This window comes from Microtus oregoni, unplaced genomic scaffold (genome assembly GCF_018167655.1).
Source record: "Microtus oregoni isolate MIOR12 unplaced genomic scaffold, Mior012 000010F_ref0000083, whole genome shotgun sequence".
In the NCBI taxonomy this organism is placed as follows: domain Eukaryota; kingdom Metazoa; phylum Chordata; class Mammalia; order Rodentia; family Cricetidae; genus Microtus; species Microtus oregoni.
In genome coordinates, this window is record NW_024543069.1 from 8,776,545 (window position 1) to 8,794,501 (window position 17,957).

A 17,957-nucleotide genomic window follows, 5' to 3' on the forward strand; every position below is an offset into this window, starting at 1 on the left:
CATCTTGCTCTTCCTATGGCTGCTATATTGATAGCTGCTACAGCTTTTCTTTCTTTTATGAATGTTTCATTTAGTCTCTAAATAAGTGAGAGATATTAGTCAAATACACACATACTTTCACACACACATATATTCACACACATGCATACACACACACACACACACACATATATATATATATACACACACCTTTTATTAAAATTTTGGTTCTTTAAATAAATTGTAGAGAGACAATAAGAAAACTGGGAAAGCACTAGTCACTAATCTACTGGGATTGACAGTTGTTGCTTAAGTTTCTATTATTGGTCGCAAATGTGACAATTGTAAAAATTGAATGGAATATTTAGTGCCCTCAAGGAAGAACAGTTGAATCTGGTCTCCCTGAAACATGTGTGATTTAGCTAGAGAGTCATTTGTAAGGAAAAATATAAACATAACCAACACTTAACTGGCTAGTGAACTTATTGAGCCTACTAATATTATGTAACATGTATTTAATAAGACTCATGAAGCAGACATTGAAGAACCAGAGAACGCTGTACCTTACAGAGTTGAATTAGCTGATGCAGAGAGTCAATTAAGGTAAGATTATTTTCATTCATTTTGGTTACTCTTTTGGGATTTCTTTTTAGCATCCTTCTTCAAACACCAGTCACAAAGGGCAGGGCCATGGTAGAGTGTGTGTCTAACATGGATGAGGCTGTAGGGTTGATTTGATCTACAGATCAGCAAAAAATAATACCAACTAATATATCCATGAAATTATCATCCATCTCTCTAGCTGGATAAATACTAATGTTAAATTTTCCTAAGTCATGTAGAAATTTCTACATATTACTTTTTACATACAAAATAATAATTTCTTTGTCTAATATTTGTATTACTTTATATATTATTGTGAAATTTGTGATTATCATTTGAAGTAATTTTCCATGTCAGATATAGTTTATATCAGCCTTCTTTTCTCTAACGATCCTATTTGACTGTGATTTCTTTGGAACTATAAAATAAGAAGTTACATAATTGATCAGGTTCAGGAGCCCGCTAGCATAATACTGCTCTGAAGGCAAAGCCTAATATGTGATTGGCAAAAGAAGTATAGTAGCTTGCTTTACAATAGTTTTGTGATATTGTGCCATTTCCATATAAACAATGAAATCTATTTTTTTCTTGCCAGTAAAATTCGATATTAACCCCCCCCCCCTTTCTATGAACCGTAGAATTTCTGGTGTCTAATCACAAAAGCTTGATGTGACTCAACAGTGGCATATAGCTTCTGGTAAGCACCTCCTCTGATGGTGCTTCATTTGGATCTGATTCTGCCCTTCCCAATGCATTACAGCAGCTCTGAATCAAAGTGATGCCCGGGAACTCTAGGCAGCTCTTTGTCTGAACATAGGGTCCCAAATGGTGAACAGCAGAGGTGCAGAGGTTTTGACAGGAGACGCTTTCTCATCAGTAGTTGAGAGGCTAATATCTTATTGTGTTTCCTGAAGGAAATGAAAGCCAATTCTGCTTGCTTCTTTAAAAAAAAATCTAGTAATTAATTAAAATCAATTGTGTCCTGTGTATTAATAATTTATTAAGTGTCTGTGTACTCTATATGTTGTCAGATACTTGCGTGTGAAGATGAGAGGATGGCTTGTAAGGAGTTCTCTCCTTCTACCATATAGGTTCTTGGATTGAACTCAGGTTATAAGACCTGGTAACAAGTTTCCTCACACACTGAACCACCATACTGCCCCCAATTTTCTTCTTTCACCAATATTATCCTCTGTCTTCTTTGACTCCCGTGTAATTTGCTAAAAGTGGTGAAGGAAACTATCCGATATGGTTTGGCATTAGTCTTACCGCATTGCTTTGTAGGTACCTACAGAACGATACTACCTCTTTTTCTTTGAATCGTGAATGACATGAGATGACATTTTGGTTAGAAATAATCTGAGTTTTTGATTATAGAGTTTACATAAAAATCTGGGGTTGCACAGTCTGTTGTGAATGTTGCAGTACAGCTGTGTATATAGATAGTAGACATTGTTGGCAACCATAATGCATTATATACTGCCTTTAACTTTCACCTCCGAATGGGGGTGCAGATATGTCCAGGACATGCTGTGATTATAATTTTACCAAATTTCAATGTTCTTGAAAGATGTCAGAATTCAAACATATCAATATATTATTAAGTAGGAAACGTCTATTAGAATTTTGCAGTTTAGTTGCAGTTAATGATGTCATATATTTCTTATAAATAATATAACTTAGCTTATATTGTATAGAATATGTTTACTGAAAATTTAAAGCCAATACTATATTTTAATCTTATGCAACTACAAACCAGAACTTTCAGAGACTATTCCTTCCAACTTGTTATTTGTGCTTCTTCCCAAAATATGAAAGTTCTACATTTCCTGATTATCAGAATTGTTTTCCACGTGAAAATGGCATCCATCAACATCTTGTTTTCAACAAAGGAAAAACAGACCTCTTAAGTCTTTGTTTGAGAACAAATTCTACATACCGTAAGGATAACTTAAAAGGTAATGCTCTCCTTTTTGCTTAATATATCTTAATAATGAATGTGGATAATTTAATAATACCAAAGACGTAGTAGCCCAGGAACATTTTCTTATTTTTCTGGTCATTATAAAACCAGAAAAAAAGTGATACTTGTAAGAAAATTGATTGGGAACATGTAATTCTCTTGTAAATAATCTTTTAATCAATAGATAACAGTGTTGTATTTATAAGCAATTACAATCTATATGGGACTCCATAAAATTTATTATGGGGTAAATGAGCATTTTAAAGCTTACATAGAAGAAATTTACATGATGAAAGTCTGAGTGGGGTTTCATTGCCTTCACATACAATTAAATAGCTCTCCATGGTGCCCATGACCTTGGGAGAGGGTTGAAGGGGAGGGGAGAGGCAGGGAAGGGAGCAGAGAAAAATATAGAGCTCAATAAAAATCAATTAAGAAAAGAAGAAAGCAGGTTGAGGAAGCCATGTGATGCAAGCCAGTAAGCAGTCCCCGCCAAGGCCTCTGCATCAACTCCTGCATCCAGGATTCTGCTGTTTGAGTTCCTGTCCTGACTTCCTTCAGTGATGAACAGTAATGTAGAGGTGTCAGCCAAATAAGCCCCCCCCAAAAAAAAATAGCTTTCCATAAAAACATATGACGTGAAGTTTATGTGAGATAAATCCTTTGCCTAAGAAAATCATTCCATTTTTATTTCTGTGCTATCATTACTTCTAGCTCTCTTGAACTTTGTAGATCTGAACACTGTATAGATATTTTTCTGACTTTCCTGGCCTAAGTTTTAAGATCATTATCTACAGAGGCACATTGAAGTGCCCTGACTTGGTCATCAGATTTAATTTTCATATCTGTCCATCAATCTGTGTCACCTTGAAATGCCATCATCTTTTCCTGACTTCCTTTTATTAATCTATAATTTAGTTACTGGATGATTTTTAAGCTTCTTTTCAGAGACTATATTTTATAAACCCAAGATTTTCAGGAAACCAGAAGGTATATATCTGAAGAACTTGACGGATACCCAAGGGCATTCTTTAAAATAACTGATTTAAATCTGATAATAAGCTGACTGGCCAGCAGAAGGGGAAGAAGACTAGTGGTTTCCTGCCAGTCCTACTTCCCCTGACATTTTTCAACTGCCCTGACCAGTATGAACTACATATACACATTGCAACTTAGTGCTGTGGACCCATATCTGGTTGTTACTGTCTCTAAGATAGAGTCACCTACCAGGTGGGTTTGAGAAAATTGTGAACATAAGTATCTGTGTATTAATTCATAGACATTGAGACATTTTTTTTTGCTTAGAAATGCTTTTGATTTACATCGAAGTTGAGCAGAAAGTGCACAGCATCCCCATACTTCCTTTTCACTCTCATCATCTACACAGCTTCCCCCACTAGCAACATTCCTCATCAAAATGAAGTGGAATATTCCCTTGTATGAGTGAACTTCAAGTTATTTAGTTTTTCCATTAACTATGAATATTCTGTTTCCAGTGCTTGGCAACTATGAATATAGCCTCTACTAGATTCCATGTATGAGTTATCTTACTGTGACTGTGATAAAATACCTTGACTCAACGATGACTGGGAATACAAGGTCTATTTTAGATTACATTACAGAACATGTAGAGTTCACTGTGTCAAAGAAGGCATGGTAGGGGGATCCCTAGCTGTTCATGAAGCAGAATCATCAAATGTCATCTCTCTACAGGTAGCAGAGAGGAAAACCAAAAATGAGGTCAGACAATAAAAGCTCAAGTCCCACCCCTAGTGATGTGGTTCCTCCCCCAACACTCTTCCACAAGTTCTATAACCTTGCAACCAAGCTGGAGAGAAAGTGTGCAAACACATGAGCCTGTGGATGGCAGCTCATATTTAAACCAAAACGTTTCTATCAGAGTAACTGAGAGATTTTGCATTTCCTCATGGAAAGAAAATTCCTCTGGCTACACTAGTCAGTAGCTATTGGTGTTATTTCCAGCTCCCTAGTGAAATCGGATAGTTAATAGTTTTGATACATTTATTTACTATCTGTATATGATTTTGTTTATACATATGTGCACATGTGTACTTGTATGTGTATATGTGTGCTCGCGCATGCGTACGTGCATGTGTGTGTTGCTGGGATTTTAACCTAGATCTTTATATATTCTTCTAGGTAAGCACTCTAATATATCTATCCCCTATATTATTTTAACGAGATATTTGTTCACATTTTGCCCATTTTAGTTTGTTTGGCTATTCTAGAATTTTAGGAGTGCTTTCTTTATTTTTGATAATATTCTTTGTCAGGTATAATGTTTCCCCAAAGGCTTTCTCTCATTTTCTGACTTCTGTTATTTATTTACAGTCTTTATTACGTTATTAGTTACAGAGCATTATAAGAAGGTTTTCACCAGTAGTATTTTTCAGTCTTGCAATACATTATTAAAATTATCTGCATACTTTCCAAGACACAAGGCCATCATTTATTCTAATGAATCTGATATTTTTATATTTTGATCCATCTAAGAGATAAGCATTATTGTTGATCTTTCACTGTTTTCCAGCCTTCCTGACTTTCTTTTAGTAGTATATATCTGTTCTATACATTTATCTCATTTCTCATAATACTAATGATTTTATTAATGACAGCAGTGTGAAGGGGAGTTTTCATTTACTATGTATAATTGCAAAGTTATATAAATATTTGGTAATAACAGGCAACATTTTGGGATTACAGTCTACCATTTATACCACAGAAGTCTTGGTCAAAGTCTCTCATATTTTACATAATCTAGCACCTTGCTCAGCGCTTTTCCACACGGGATTTACTTTAGTCATGCATAGTGTTCAAAGAAGGGAGGGCGTGACTAATGCTGTCCCCTAAGTTTCTCTTCATGGTCTAATTGGTTGAGGTTTGTCTATACACTGACAGTTTTACAGGAGAGTGGTGATAATTCCACTCTTCCTCCCAGTGAAGACTAATGATCTAAATGAGGACATTCGGGGCAGCCATAACGCGGTGATGATTAATATTGTCTTGCTCATTTTGTGTCTTTGTAGAGCAGATGTCACTACTTTGCCCCTCATTGTTTTTTTTTCTTTTTTCTTTTTTTTATTGAAAAAATAATTTTCGCCTCCTCCCAGCCTCCCATTTCCCTCCCCCTCCTCCTACTCCTCTCCCCTTGCCCCCACTCCTCTCCTTCTCCCTCTCCAGTCTGAAGAGCAGTCAGGGTTCCCTGCCCTGTGGAATGTCCACAGTCCTCCCCCCTCCATCCTGGTCTAGGAAGGTGAACATCCAAACTGACTAGGCTCCCACAAAGCCAGAGCCTAGCCAGTTTGGATGTTCACCTTCCTAGCCCCTCATTGTTTTAAATCTACTTGACTCACTTCCTTTTCCACAGATTTGTACTATATAGACCAAATAGGTAAAATATGGAAATATGTAAATAAATTTTGGTAAAATAAGATTCATAGATTAAAAAAATTAACTCTGGACTTTTGTTAACAATTTAGTTTATGTTTTTAATATATTAGGATGTTGTTAAATGTGTTTTCAACAACAGGCTCTTCAAATACAGATTTTGGCAATAGTATGGAGTCTGGTCTTTCTTCTCATGAGCTCAAAAAAGTAGGAGAAACCAGCTCTTTTGAACAAAATGTAACAGAAAAAAATACAGACCCAGAAAACAACCAAAATTCTGGTGATTCCTACATGTCATTTTGGAGCAAGGATTCTAAGCCACCTGTAGATTTACATACATCCTTCATAGAGGGGAATTCATCTCAAGAGACCAGCATATCCTTGGAAGGTAGCAATCTGAAAGAGAAGCCTAACTTTGAAGATTTAAAAACTACAAAGACACCACCGGTAAATTTTATTAATTTACAGTTTATAAGGATAATGTTGAGAAAATGATGTTTTTATATATATACCAGAGTGTTATTTTCTACTGAAGTTAAAATGTGCTGTCTTATACTGTGATATTTAAAGCATGATTTGTATGGAAACAGACCCTAGGGGCTTACATCTGACAAAATCTTATAAGAATATCTTTTTTTTTTTTTTTTGAGACAGGGTTTCTCTGTAGCTTTGGAGCCTGTCCTGGAACTAGATCTTGTATGCCAGGCTGGCCTCAGACTCACAGAGATCCACCTGCCTCTGCCTCCTGAGTGCTGGGTTTAAAGACATGCGCCACCACTGCCTGGCTAGATAAATGTCATTTTAATGAGCATTTTTCTATAACAAACGGTACAGAAATGGAACCAATACTTATTCATAATAAGAAAAATGGTTCTTAAAAAAAAAGAAAAATGTTTCTTTTTCAAACACAATTCTCTTATAGAGTGTAATGCAGCAGTCTAATATATATATATATCTGTATATATATGTATGTGTGTATGTGTGTGTAAACACACATTTGCATTATATATGTATATATACACATATGTACATCAATCCATTTATTATTGGAAATACTATCAGTTAATGTGCATAGAAAAGGACCACTGTCTGTGATGCAGGTAAAGAAAGTCATGATTTCAGGAATATGGCTAAGGAAGAAGTAGTGGAGCAAACAACGTAGCTCATCTTTGCATTCATGCCTCTGTTTAAACTGTTTTGGAATCTCCATTGTAATTAGTAGAGGTCTATTGTAGCTGTAATTATTAGTACTAAATGCCTTGTAAATCAGGTAAATCAACCCTTTTATAAGCCTTAAAATTTAAAATTTCCATTTATGCAACCTAAACAGAAACAATAACCAGAACACATGGGGGAACAAAACTTGAGTTCATGCTAATTCTGTTTGGCATAGACTGGAATTTTCCCGTGTGTGTGTGCACCGTCCTGTCAAAAAGGTAGTGCTTTTAAAATTGGAACTGAGACTTCTTCAAAACCCCAGATTTTTGTACATTTTCTCAGATACTGTGGGAGGGATCTGGTACTAAGAGAATTAACCGCAGGTGCAATAAGATGAAAGAAACTGATCTGCACAGATCTGGACCAGGTCTATAAAATATCTGACATGGGACTGGAACCTTAAAGCTATAATTTTTGCGTAGGTCTGTATGTTCCTATCCAGTTGGGTGTACATTCTTGCCTGCAATTTCCAAACCAGGATATATGTACTGGTGTTGCTCATTCCTAGTAATGCCCTGATGTGTGTGTGGGGTGTAAACTCAAGTCCTTTCCCGAAGGACATTTCCACAAATTACCCAGCCGTTGTTTTGCCACAGAAGGTCTCATTTCAAATGAACTTGTCTTCGTACTGCCCCACTGAAGAAAGCAGTAGATAATGGTGTGGATTTCAGCAAGGAGAAAAAGCAAGAATTCATCTTCCCAATTTCCACAGGTCATTGTGAAGATGTCTGTTCATATAGGCGAGGAGTCTTGCTCTTAGGGAATGCTAGCTGTGTGGGGGGAAAATCTGACCTTATCTGTGCTTCAGAAAGCTCAGTCAAAAGTGGCTCAGGGAGCTGATATGGACTTTGTACTCTGACATGTAATGCATTTGTGAATAAAAAAAATCCAGTTCTCAGAGCAAAATGTCTGGAGCCTTCTGACAGCATCCCTGATACCATAAAAGGTTCGCAGATGGCTGAAATCTTGGATCATTCCATTTTTTCTCTCTTTTCCTCTGCTTTTCAGTCTCCTCTCTTTTCCCAGAAAGAATCTCATATGTAAAGTTGAAAAACTAATTACTACAAAATGTGTACAGATGGTCTCTTACCATGGTTCTGTTTACAAATTATGCCTTTATTATTCCGTTAAAAGCATTACACATTTATTAGAGCCATATTTCAATTGTGAAGTTTAATTTTCATTGTCTTGGAATATTTAGTAAGATCCACGGATGCTTCTAGTTACTGTTGACATCTAGATAAAGTATAATTTTGAGAGCTCAGGTGTATTAAACACATCTTCAGTGTAAAATACTTTTAAGCTCAAGTACAAGTTTTTTGGGGGGTATAAAGCCACTGTGAGTAAAAAAAAAATACATATTCCAAAAACGAAGGAAAGAAAGCAAGAATAAATCAATGAATCATGGACCTGACACTAAAAGTAATGCAGACTCAATAATAAACTAAATTCAATGTATTTAGAAAGAAACAGTGATGATAAGAAAGAAATATTACAACAAGACTAGAAACTGTTATTAGCATAAAAAGATTAGTAAGACACAATTCTGGTTGTACACGCTGGAACAAAAAGTACAAAATGTATATAGTTAATTGAAAGTCAGGTATCATTTTAAACTGCTATTACGTTGGTATATTTTCAAATAATTCAAAACTTTGAAAAGAGACATTGATTATCAATCAATACGACTTATGAAAATTTAGTGTGAATAAATTTAATAATCTAAAGAGACAGATGCCATATGGCGTGATTTACTTGTTTCTTCCAACGTTCCGATGTTGGAAACTTTATCTGCATTGCAACAAGTATTAAAGTCAAGAGGTAGAGTGTACAAGCACTGATCACATCATGTGCGCATTTTCTTAGGATTGCCAGGTGGCTTTTGTTGGGGAAGTAGTTTTGTTATTTGGCAGAGTTGTGATAACAGTAAGTTTGGTCTTCTCTTATTCTTTCCTTCCATCTTTCTCCATGGAATGGTTGACAAAGAAGAATCTTAACAGACATAGACCCTAGTCCTTATACTTTTCAATATTTAAAATGAAAATAAATTCACTTTCTTTAAAAATGTGATAGTTATATTATATAATGAAGACACAATGAACATTTGAACTAATGCTAAATGCATCTGCTTTTCTGCAGTTTTCCAATGAAACAAAGCAAGACTGTAGATCAATTTAATAAATCATTAAGTGATTTATGTTCTATTCCAATCACTCAATCTGTTATGCAAATAAAAAGGAATAAAATTCCTTAATGACTTCATAAGACCAGTGTGCTTTTGATGGAGAAATTAGAAAATCACTGTTTTTCAGAGTATAAACTCAGATATCAGAAAAAAAAAATGGTGAACCAATTATAGTAACTTATTTGTGAAAAGTCAATCAAATGACTTTGGAAAACCCATATACTCAGTTGATATAATAAGCTAAATATACAGATATTTTTATTGATCAATGAAGTGCATTTTCCATTATCCTAATAAAGGGTATTTTGAACAAATACATAGTTTGTGGTAATTGTTACTTGTTTCCTCTTAGGATTCATATTTTTCAAATAAATGATCTCTCTATGTGTGCTGGTTACTCTTATGTCAACTAGACACAAATTAGAGTTATCTGATAGGAGGAAACATCGGATGAGAAAATATCTCCTTAATATCTCACTGTAAGGCACTTTATTAGTGTCTGATGGGGAAGGGTTTGGGGTCCATCCCAAGGCTGAAGGTCCTTTGTTTTATAAGAGAACAGGCCCGGTAAGCCATGAGGAGCAAGCCAGTAAGGAACAACCCTCCATGGCTTCTGCATCAGATTGTGTTCCTTGTGAGTCTAGTGAAGGACATCCCACATCAATTGTACTTCATCTTTGGAACTATTTTTATAATAGTTATAATAGAGACATTAGTTCTGAGGCATATGTAAGGGTTTCCTCATTCTTGCATAATTTACATGAAAATGTACTAAGATACTGATTTTCAACCTGTGTGTTGAGACTCCCAGGGGGTCAAATGACTTTTCCACAGGGATAGAAATCAGATATTTATATTACCATTTATTACAGTAGCAAAATTACAGTTATGAAATAGCAACAAAATTCATTTATGTGTGAAAGTCACCATAACATGAGAAACTATCTCAAAGGATTACAATAATAGGAGTATAGGAAACCATTGGACTAAAGGAAGAAAATGAAAGATTGAGAACAGAAAGAAAAAAAAATGTTTTATTTTGTAATTTTGGATTGATGACCACTTCTAGTTTCTAATTCCAACTATTCATTGCTTGGATCCAGTTGGATCTAAATATTGTATTGTTTTGTTTCTCTATTACACTGTGAAAGTCATTTTAGCTGAACTGGTGTCAAGGTCATAGTAAGTTGCTCAATGAATGAATGCATGACTTTGTTTCCATGAGCTGGAAAGTAAATTGTTAAATGTTCTCTAGCTGTTACAAGACATAGCCCTCAGAAAAAAACCTGTAAATGAACGGTATCAAGGACTTGAGAAGTTCTTTACAGTCGGTAAGAATGAAAGACTCGGCTCCCTTCCTTCACCAAGCTTACGAGGCAGCCATTCCTGTTCCACGATCTCACTCTCAGGTAAATTCTGCTCAGGAATCAGATGACCTTTGAGCTACCCTACTCAGAAAGTAAGGAAGGGACAACAATAATGTAGGAGGGAGATCATGTTAAGAATTTAAGAGCATTGTTTATTTCAATGTCACAAAATAGTAAATCTCTGAAGCACTTCATCACCTAAGCAATATATAATGGCACTTTAAATTTTGCCTTAAAACACAACATAAAAATATCAAAATCTCCTTAATTTCTAAGATTTACTTGTAATTTGTTTTTTTGAAATATTTATATTGTCATTTATTGTTCTAAAACACAAATAACTTAAACTTGCTTTTTGACTGTTTTTCAGTGTACAACTCAGTGATACTGTTTACTTTCATAATGACATATAACATCAGTACCATTTGTCTTTAGAACACGGCTTATCTTATTAGATCAAAATTCTATTCTCATTAAACATAACTCATTAGCCTCTCATTAACCCCCAGCTAATACCATTCTTCAGTCTTCTTGTATTATTTTTTTATTCTGCTTAACTCATTCATATAAGTAGACCAGTATATTTTATTTAGTATAGTGTTCCAAGTTTTATCATGTGGAAAAATTACATTTTATAAAATAAAGTGTAAAAAATATGATGAGACTATGTAAGTCACTATATATCTATTTATCTTTTATTTTATGTATGTCCCATACTTCTCAAACTCTATGGGAAATAGTTGGAAAATCACTGTTAAAATATTGTGTTTATAAAGGAAAGCAACCCTTTCTTTTATGCTGCATTTGTTTAACTCTTGAAACTGTGTTCCTTTATGTGTCTAAAATACCCTACTGGGCTAATAAAGAAGTGAACAGCCAGTAGCTAAGCACGAGAAAGGATAGGTGGGGCTGGGAGGCAAGGAGGATAAATAGGAGGAGAAATCTGGAAAGAGAAGATGAGGGAGTCAAAGGAGGAGGAGAGGATGACATCAGAGGCCAGCCACCCAGTGACCCGGCAAGTTATGGAGTGAGAAGTAAAGAAAGGTATATAGAATAGAGAAAGATAAAAGCGGTTCTTCTCAGGTCATGAGTGTGATGGTTGCAGCACACGAAGAAACGCATTTTACGCTCCTTCTCCCCATCTTCTGGCTTTAACATTCCATCCATGTCTCTTCTGCTACGTTCCCTGAACATTGAAGGTTGTGAACCTTACCTTATTTTCTACTTTGTTTTACGTTATCTTCTTCCTGTTTCAGAAGACAAAGTGTGGATCCCAGACAGCAGCTTAAGCGAGCATGCTGGTGGTGCAGATGCCTTGCAGGATCTGCCGAGTGCTGAAAATCCACTTCCAAATCTGCAACAGCAAAAGACAGGTACAGTCAATGGGAAAGCAGCAGTATCATGTTGCTGGCCTCCTCTGTTTGCTTGTTTGATTCTTGCCCAATTGTTAGTCATCCTAAATGTTTTTTCTTTGCCGTTATACCCACTCCAAAATCTAAAGGCAGAAAATCTAGCCAACAAGTGAACTCATTATTTCTCTCAAAGATAGATTATATTGTTTAGCTATTTTCCACAGTAACATATTATGAATCCTATTGCAAACATCGCTCCGAATATGGTATGTTTTGAGCAACCCTCAAAGAATATCCATACAAGTTCTTTACAGTTTTGCTGCTTTTATGATTCATTTCATATGCTTTACTTGATTCGTTCCGTTAAATAAAAATTCATCCTGACCACATTTTACCCTCTCTTTACTCCTACGATTTCTCTCTTCCCCAACTCTTCCAGATTCATTGCCCTCTGTTTCCCTTCAGCAAAGAATAAGTCTCCAAGAGCCAACAACCAAACAGTCAAAATAAAATACAATTAGACAAGGCAAAAGCCCTCACACCAAAGCTGATAGGACAAAGCAACCCAACAGGAAGACAGGAGTCCCAGGAGCAGACAAAAAAAGTGAAAAACTCACCTGCTCCCACAGTGAGGAGTCCCATAAAACACCAAGGTAACAGACATAACACATGTGCAGAGGACCAGGCAGAAACACTTGCAGGCCAGGTACTTGCCACTTCAGTGTTTGTAAGCCCATATGTATCCTGCTTAATTCATTTAGTGGGACATGTTCTCCTGGTGTCCTCCAGGCCCTCTGATTCCTACTGTCTTTCGACTTTCTACTCCATAGGATTCTTCAAGTTCTGAAGAGAGAGAGACTTGAAAGAGACCTACAGATCTTGTGATTATCTATACCCATTTGTGAAATCACTGTCTTTATTGAGGTTTCATTAGAACCAGGATCAATATTATTTGGACTTATATCTAAGGTTCTATATTTTTACACTGGGCTCTTTCATTTTTAAAGATTATAATTACATTTATTTACTTAGTGTGTTATATATATATACATACATACATATATATATATATATGTTGGCTCTCTATTATAGTTATTTTCCTGATGCATTTACCCCCAGTAGGGCTAGCATATTACTCTTATTCCATCATACATGCTAAAGTATATCTGCTTTATTCTGCATTTCATATGTAGCTGTAATATATATCTAAAAGAAAAAAATCAAATCAGTTCAGTACAATTATGTGTAGCATGTTAGCACCATCTGAGGGTCTGGGAACAGAGGATGCATGGGTTTTGTTCCTGGTCTCAGCAAGATTGCAATTTAGGAGGAATACTTGACAAGAATGCGCATGCCTTCAATCCCATCACTAGGGAGGTAGAGGCAGGTGAATCTCTGTGAGTTTGAGGCCAGGCTGGTCTACAGAGTGAGTTCTAGGACAGTCAGGACTGTACCACAGAGGAACCCTGACTCAAAAACCCCAAAAGAAAGAAAGAAAGAAGGAAGAAAAGAAAAAATATTTTTCAAAACAAAAATTTAATTACATATAAGTTGTTCATATGTGTAAGATTTATATATCTTTTTTGCCCTAAGTCCGTCAGCTAGCATTGATCCTTTCCATTTGAATTTGTGGTGATTTCCTGTCAGATATAAATTTTTTTGTATCAAACTATCGATTTGTGATTAAACGTTTTGGAGCTCTATAGTTCGATGCCTATTGTCACATCAAATTTAAAAGCAGCCTCAAGTATTCTGCTTCCTGCCTCCTGAGCAGGGAGAAGGAACTGTGTTTTAAGTCCTATGTGTTGTTGAAAATACATTTAGACATCTGCTGTGAGAACTCTGTTACTAAGACACAGCTTCCTAAGTAAACAGCCAAAAGCTTAGAGTATCTGGGGCAGCTCCATCGGCGAGAAACTTACTATGAAACACCTTGAATGCAGCGCCTGTCCTAGGCCAGCCACTTCCATGTGATCTCCAGTGGCTGGAGGTGACTAGAAACTAAGCTTAGAGGCATTATAACATGGGAAAACATGTTATAATGCAAATTTGCTGATCTCATCCTTAAAGATGCTGAATTATACAGAATTAAGACACCTGATGATCCACATCTGTCAGTCAATCTCTGTTGTGTTACTGTAGATTCTTCAAAAGTTCTATTTTGAGAAAACTGCTTGATATAAGGATATGCAAATTAAATTATAGTATATTAGTTATAATAGGGGTATGTGTGCACGCATTTTTTTTGGAAGAGATGATAAAATAGGTATGTCAGATATTAGAGATCATATGACATTTTAGTTGAGTCTTTAAATAATAACAGTAACCAGTTAGGGAGTTGTGAAATGAGTTCTGAACAGAGGTAGTGGCCTGAAATAAAATTTGTAAATGCTCTTGGCAGTGAAGCAAGCTACAGAGATTTTTATACTCTCCAGGTAGGTAGGAATTTTAATTGCCAAAATGTCTTGAATATCTGCGAAGGTAAACTGTATAGAATGCATACATGTTTAGAGGCAAGTCTCTTTCTCATTCAGTCTTCCTCAAAACTTCCTGTGACTGTATGCAACACTGTGGGACATCTTCAGCAGGACACTTAAGTCGAGTAGACTTGCGCTAGCTTCATCTATTCATTTGTAAATGCTGCCTACCTTCCCCTAAATGCAGCCCAAATTTAGCCACTTAAACTTTCATTTCTCCTAATGAGTGCTCTGTGGGTGTCTGTTTCTATTGCTTCCACCAAACACCATGACCTAAAAGCAAGTTGGATTGGAAAGGGTTTATTTGGTTTACATTTCCATTTTGCTGCTCTTCACTGAAAGAAGTCAGGACAAAAAGTCAAACAGGACAGGATCCTGGAGGCAGGGAGGGGAGCTGCTCACTGGCTTGCTTACACAGGCTTTCTCTGCCTGCATTCCTGGAGAGCCCACAACCACCCACCCAGGGATGGCACCACTCACAATGGACTGGGCCCTCCCACACTGATCCCTAATTAAAAAAATGCCTTACAGCTGGATCTCATGGAGGCATTTTCTCAACTGAGGCTTCTTCCTCTCTGGTGACATTTGCTTGTGTCAAGCTGGCACACAAAACCAGCCAGTACCATGTTAAATTTTGGCATGTGCTCCCAAATCCCTTTTTACTCTTTGAAAAACTCTCCTAATATGATTAATTTTCTAACAAATTCTGTTTATCATAAATGAGTAGGTTGTTTATGCTTTCAGCCAGGAGATTAGTTTATATATTTTATAACTTATGAGGTTTATATTTTAAAATGAACAAAGGTTGTGACATTTAGTTGGCTAAAAGAATACCGCAGCTACCTGCGGAAGGTAACGCACACACACAAAACCTTCTTCCTGAGGAATAATGCTTACCTGATGTGCTCCCTCTACTCTCTCCCCACTGCATCTCCTCCCAGCCTGGTCTCTCCCTGGCTTTTCTATGTTCTAAGGCAGATCACACGATTATTTTTAGCCTAGGGATGTGTTTCTCTCTTTCATTACAGGATGCTTTGCAAACTCCCACTCCATCCTTAGATCCTCCTGGGGATGCTTTCAATCTGAGATCAGATGCTGCCTCAGTGAGGTCTTTGAGGCCACCCTACATATTGCTGTTCCCCAAGTCTTTCACCTTCTTTCACTCTTTCTTTACCTTCACTCTTCCTTCTCCTGGAAGCCGTGGCATAACACGACTTATATTTCTCATGCATTCTTCCTTGGTCAGAAAGCAAATAGTAGCCTGTTTACTCTTTGGGGATTCCTTAGTGGTGAAGGCTGGTTCTGGTATTTTGGTGCAAATTGACATCAGGGACAATATCTGATTTGTTTTAGAATATCTTGATTTGGATAGAGAATTTGGCAGATTTAAGAGTTAATAAATGATTTTTATCATTGAATTAAGTATTAATTCACTGGTTCTCAGAGTTGGATGGAATTTAAGACATTACACTAATCCTGTATTTTGAGGGTGAGATTTAGGTTATGTGTCAAATCACAAACTGATTTCTGACCCAGTGAGTAACATAATAAGTTTCTTAGCAACCTAGCTAAGTATTTCCCCCATACACCATGATTACATGTTTCTAGAAATCTTAGAAAATATTTCTATTTTTAATAGTAATGCTTTGAAACATGCAGAGTAACAAGTATTATAATTTTTAAAATGTAATTCATGGTTAAAATATTGGGATCTTTGATAAAAAATATTGTTACTATAATGCTACCCAAGGAGGCTGGAGAACAGTTCAGTTGATAAATTACTTTCCAAGCTTGCATTGAGACATGAGTATAATGCTAGAGCTCCTGTAAAAGTCAGGGACAACAGAGTATTCCTATAACCCAGACACTAGAGAAGGAGAGACAAGATGATCCCTGGAGCTAGCGTGGCCAGCCAGTCTAAACTGAATCAGTGTGAGAAATACTGTCTCAAAAATATGAGTGGCTGAAGAAGGAATTCTATATTGACCCCTAGCCCCTGTACACCTGCACAGAAAGAAAAAATGCTACTCCAAAGCATATGCTATAATTGTGTCATCAATTCTATGTTACACGTAGAATAACAGTAGCATTATTTGGTGATTGATTTATGTGTCATAACCTCATCGATAGTTTTGTGTCCAGTACTTCACTATGTTTTGTCTTTTCAATAGTTAGCCTAGTTACAATACTAAGCATAGAGATTATAATTAAACCACTACCACAGAGAATTTTATTATATCTAGAATCTGATGGAAATCAATATTAATCATGTTCTGATACTCCATTGCTGATGATGGCACCAGTTGCTCCAAAAACAGGTAGGGGTGTGTGTGTGTGCTTAGTAGGGGATGATAGCTTCAACTGCCATTTTTCATCAGGGGTATCTTTCATGTTGTGTTGAGTATTAAATTTAACAATGATATTAATATGTTCAGGAATAAAATTCTAAAGTGAATGATAAGTCTACCTCAAGGAAAATAAATAAAAAAATAAAATCTCTGTGTTTTGGCAACTCCAAACTATAGTGGAGCATATTTCCAGCCGGAAAGATGGTCTGTCCTTTTGCTCTGTGGTGAGCATATCTGATCTATCCCCTGGGTACATTTTCTTTCAATTGGGATCAATTAGCTTCAAATTCAGTGGTAACCAGATGCTGCTGAAAGCTCCAGCCAGTGCAGTCCTGAGTTATCTGAAGGGCATCCATGGAATTTGATAGTTTTCTCACTTCACTTTGTTGCTGTTGCTGCTGTTGTCAAAATATCAGACCTTACTAATAACTTCTTCCTTTTATTTGCTATGTTTCAATAAGCGATATAAATTCTTTTACATTTTGCATTTGATGCAGCACCATAACACAGAAGAAAGAACAATATTTCTTGAGAATCTGGGATGTTTGATTTCTGTAAAGAATTACTGCCATAGCTGCTGTTCTGCTGGGAGATGGCATAATTCTGGGTGAGGGGGCAGAGTGCTGCTTTCTGACTATGAATGACTTATTGAATCAGTTCACATTCTATAAAGGGAGACCACTTTTCAATTCTGATCATCAAAATATTCCTTGAGGGTATTTTAACAAGAGTGAACACATAGGCATATGCCTGTTGATTAACTTTCTTTAAAACTTCTTTTTTTGTACTGTCACAAAAGGGTTAGTGACTTAATTTATTCATAATTTCATTTAGCAAAATCATTTTTAAAACTGATTTCTGCAATGTTCTTTAAAGTCAGTACCTTCTGTGTGTTATGGTGAGTTGTTATGAACTATTTACATGCTATAACCAGATGCTCATGAGAGTGTTCACATACTCACTATAGAATAAGAAGAGGAAGAACAAAGGAAGTTTTTACAGGGTGACTTCCCTAGTTACCATTTTGCTTTTTCCTTTTAAATTTCCCTTTGATTCT

The 17,957-nt window shown here is 36.1% G+C and overlaps 1 protein-coding gene across 1 annotated transcript in view; it reads left to right on the top strand.

Moving 5' to 3' along the window:
- Zbbx (zinc finger B-box domain containing) overlaps window positions 1-17,957 on the top strand; it is an 87,669-nt gene that overhangs the window by 60,651 nt on the left and 9,061 nt on the right. Inside the window, exons 13-17 of the mRNA XM_041659341.1 lie at window positions 503-582; window positions 2,401-2,540; window positions 6,111-6,400; window positions 10,612-10,765; window positions 11,980-12,096. Of these exons, the coding sequence (XP_041515275.1) occupies window positions 503-582; window positions 2,401-2,540; window positions 6,111-6,400; window positions 10,612-10,765; window positions 11,980-12,096 (781 nt within the window). The remainder of the gene's footprint in view (window positions 1-502; window positions 583-2,400; window positions 2,541-6,110; window positions 6,401-10,611; window positions 10,766-11,979; window positions 12,097-17,957) is intronic.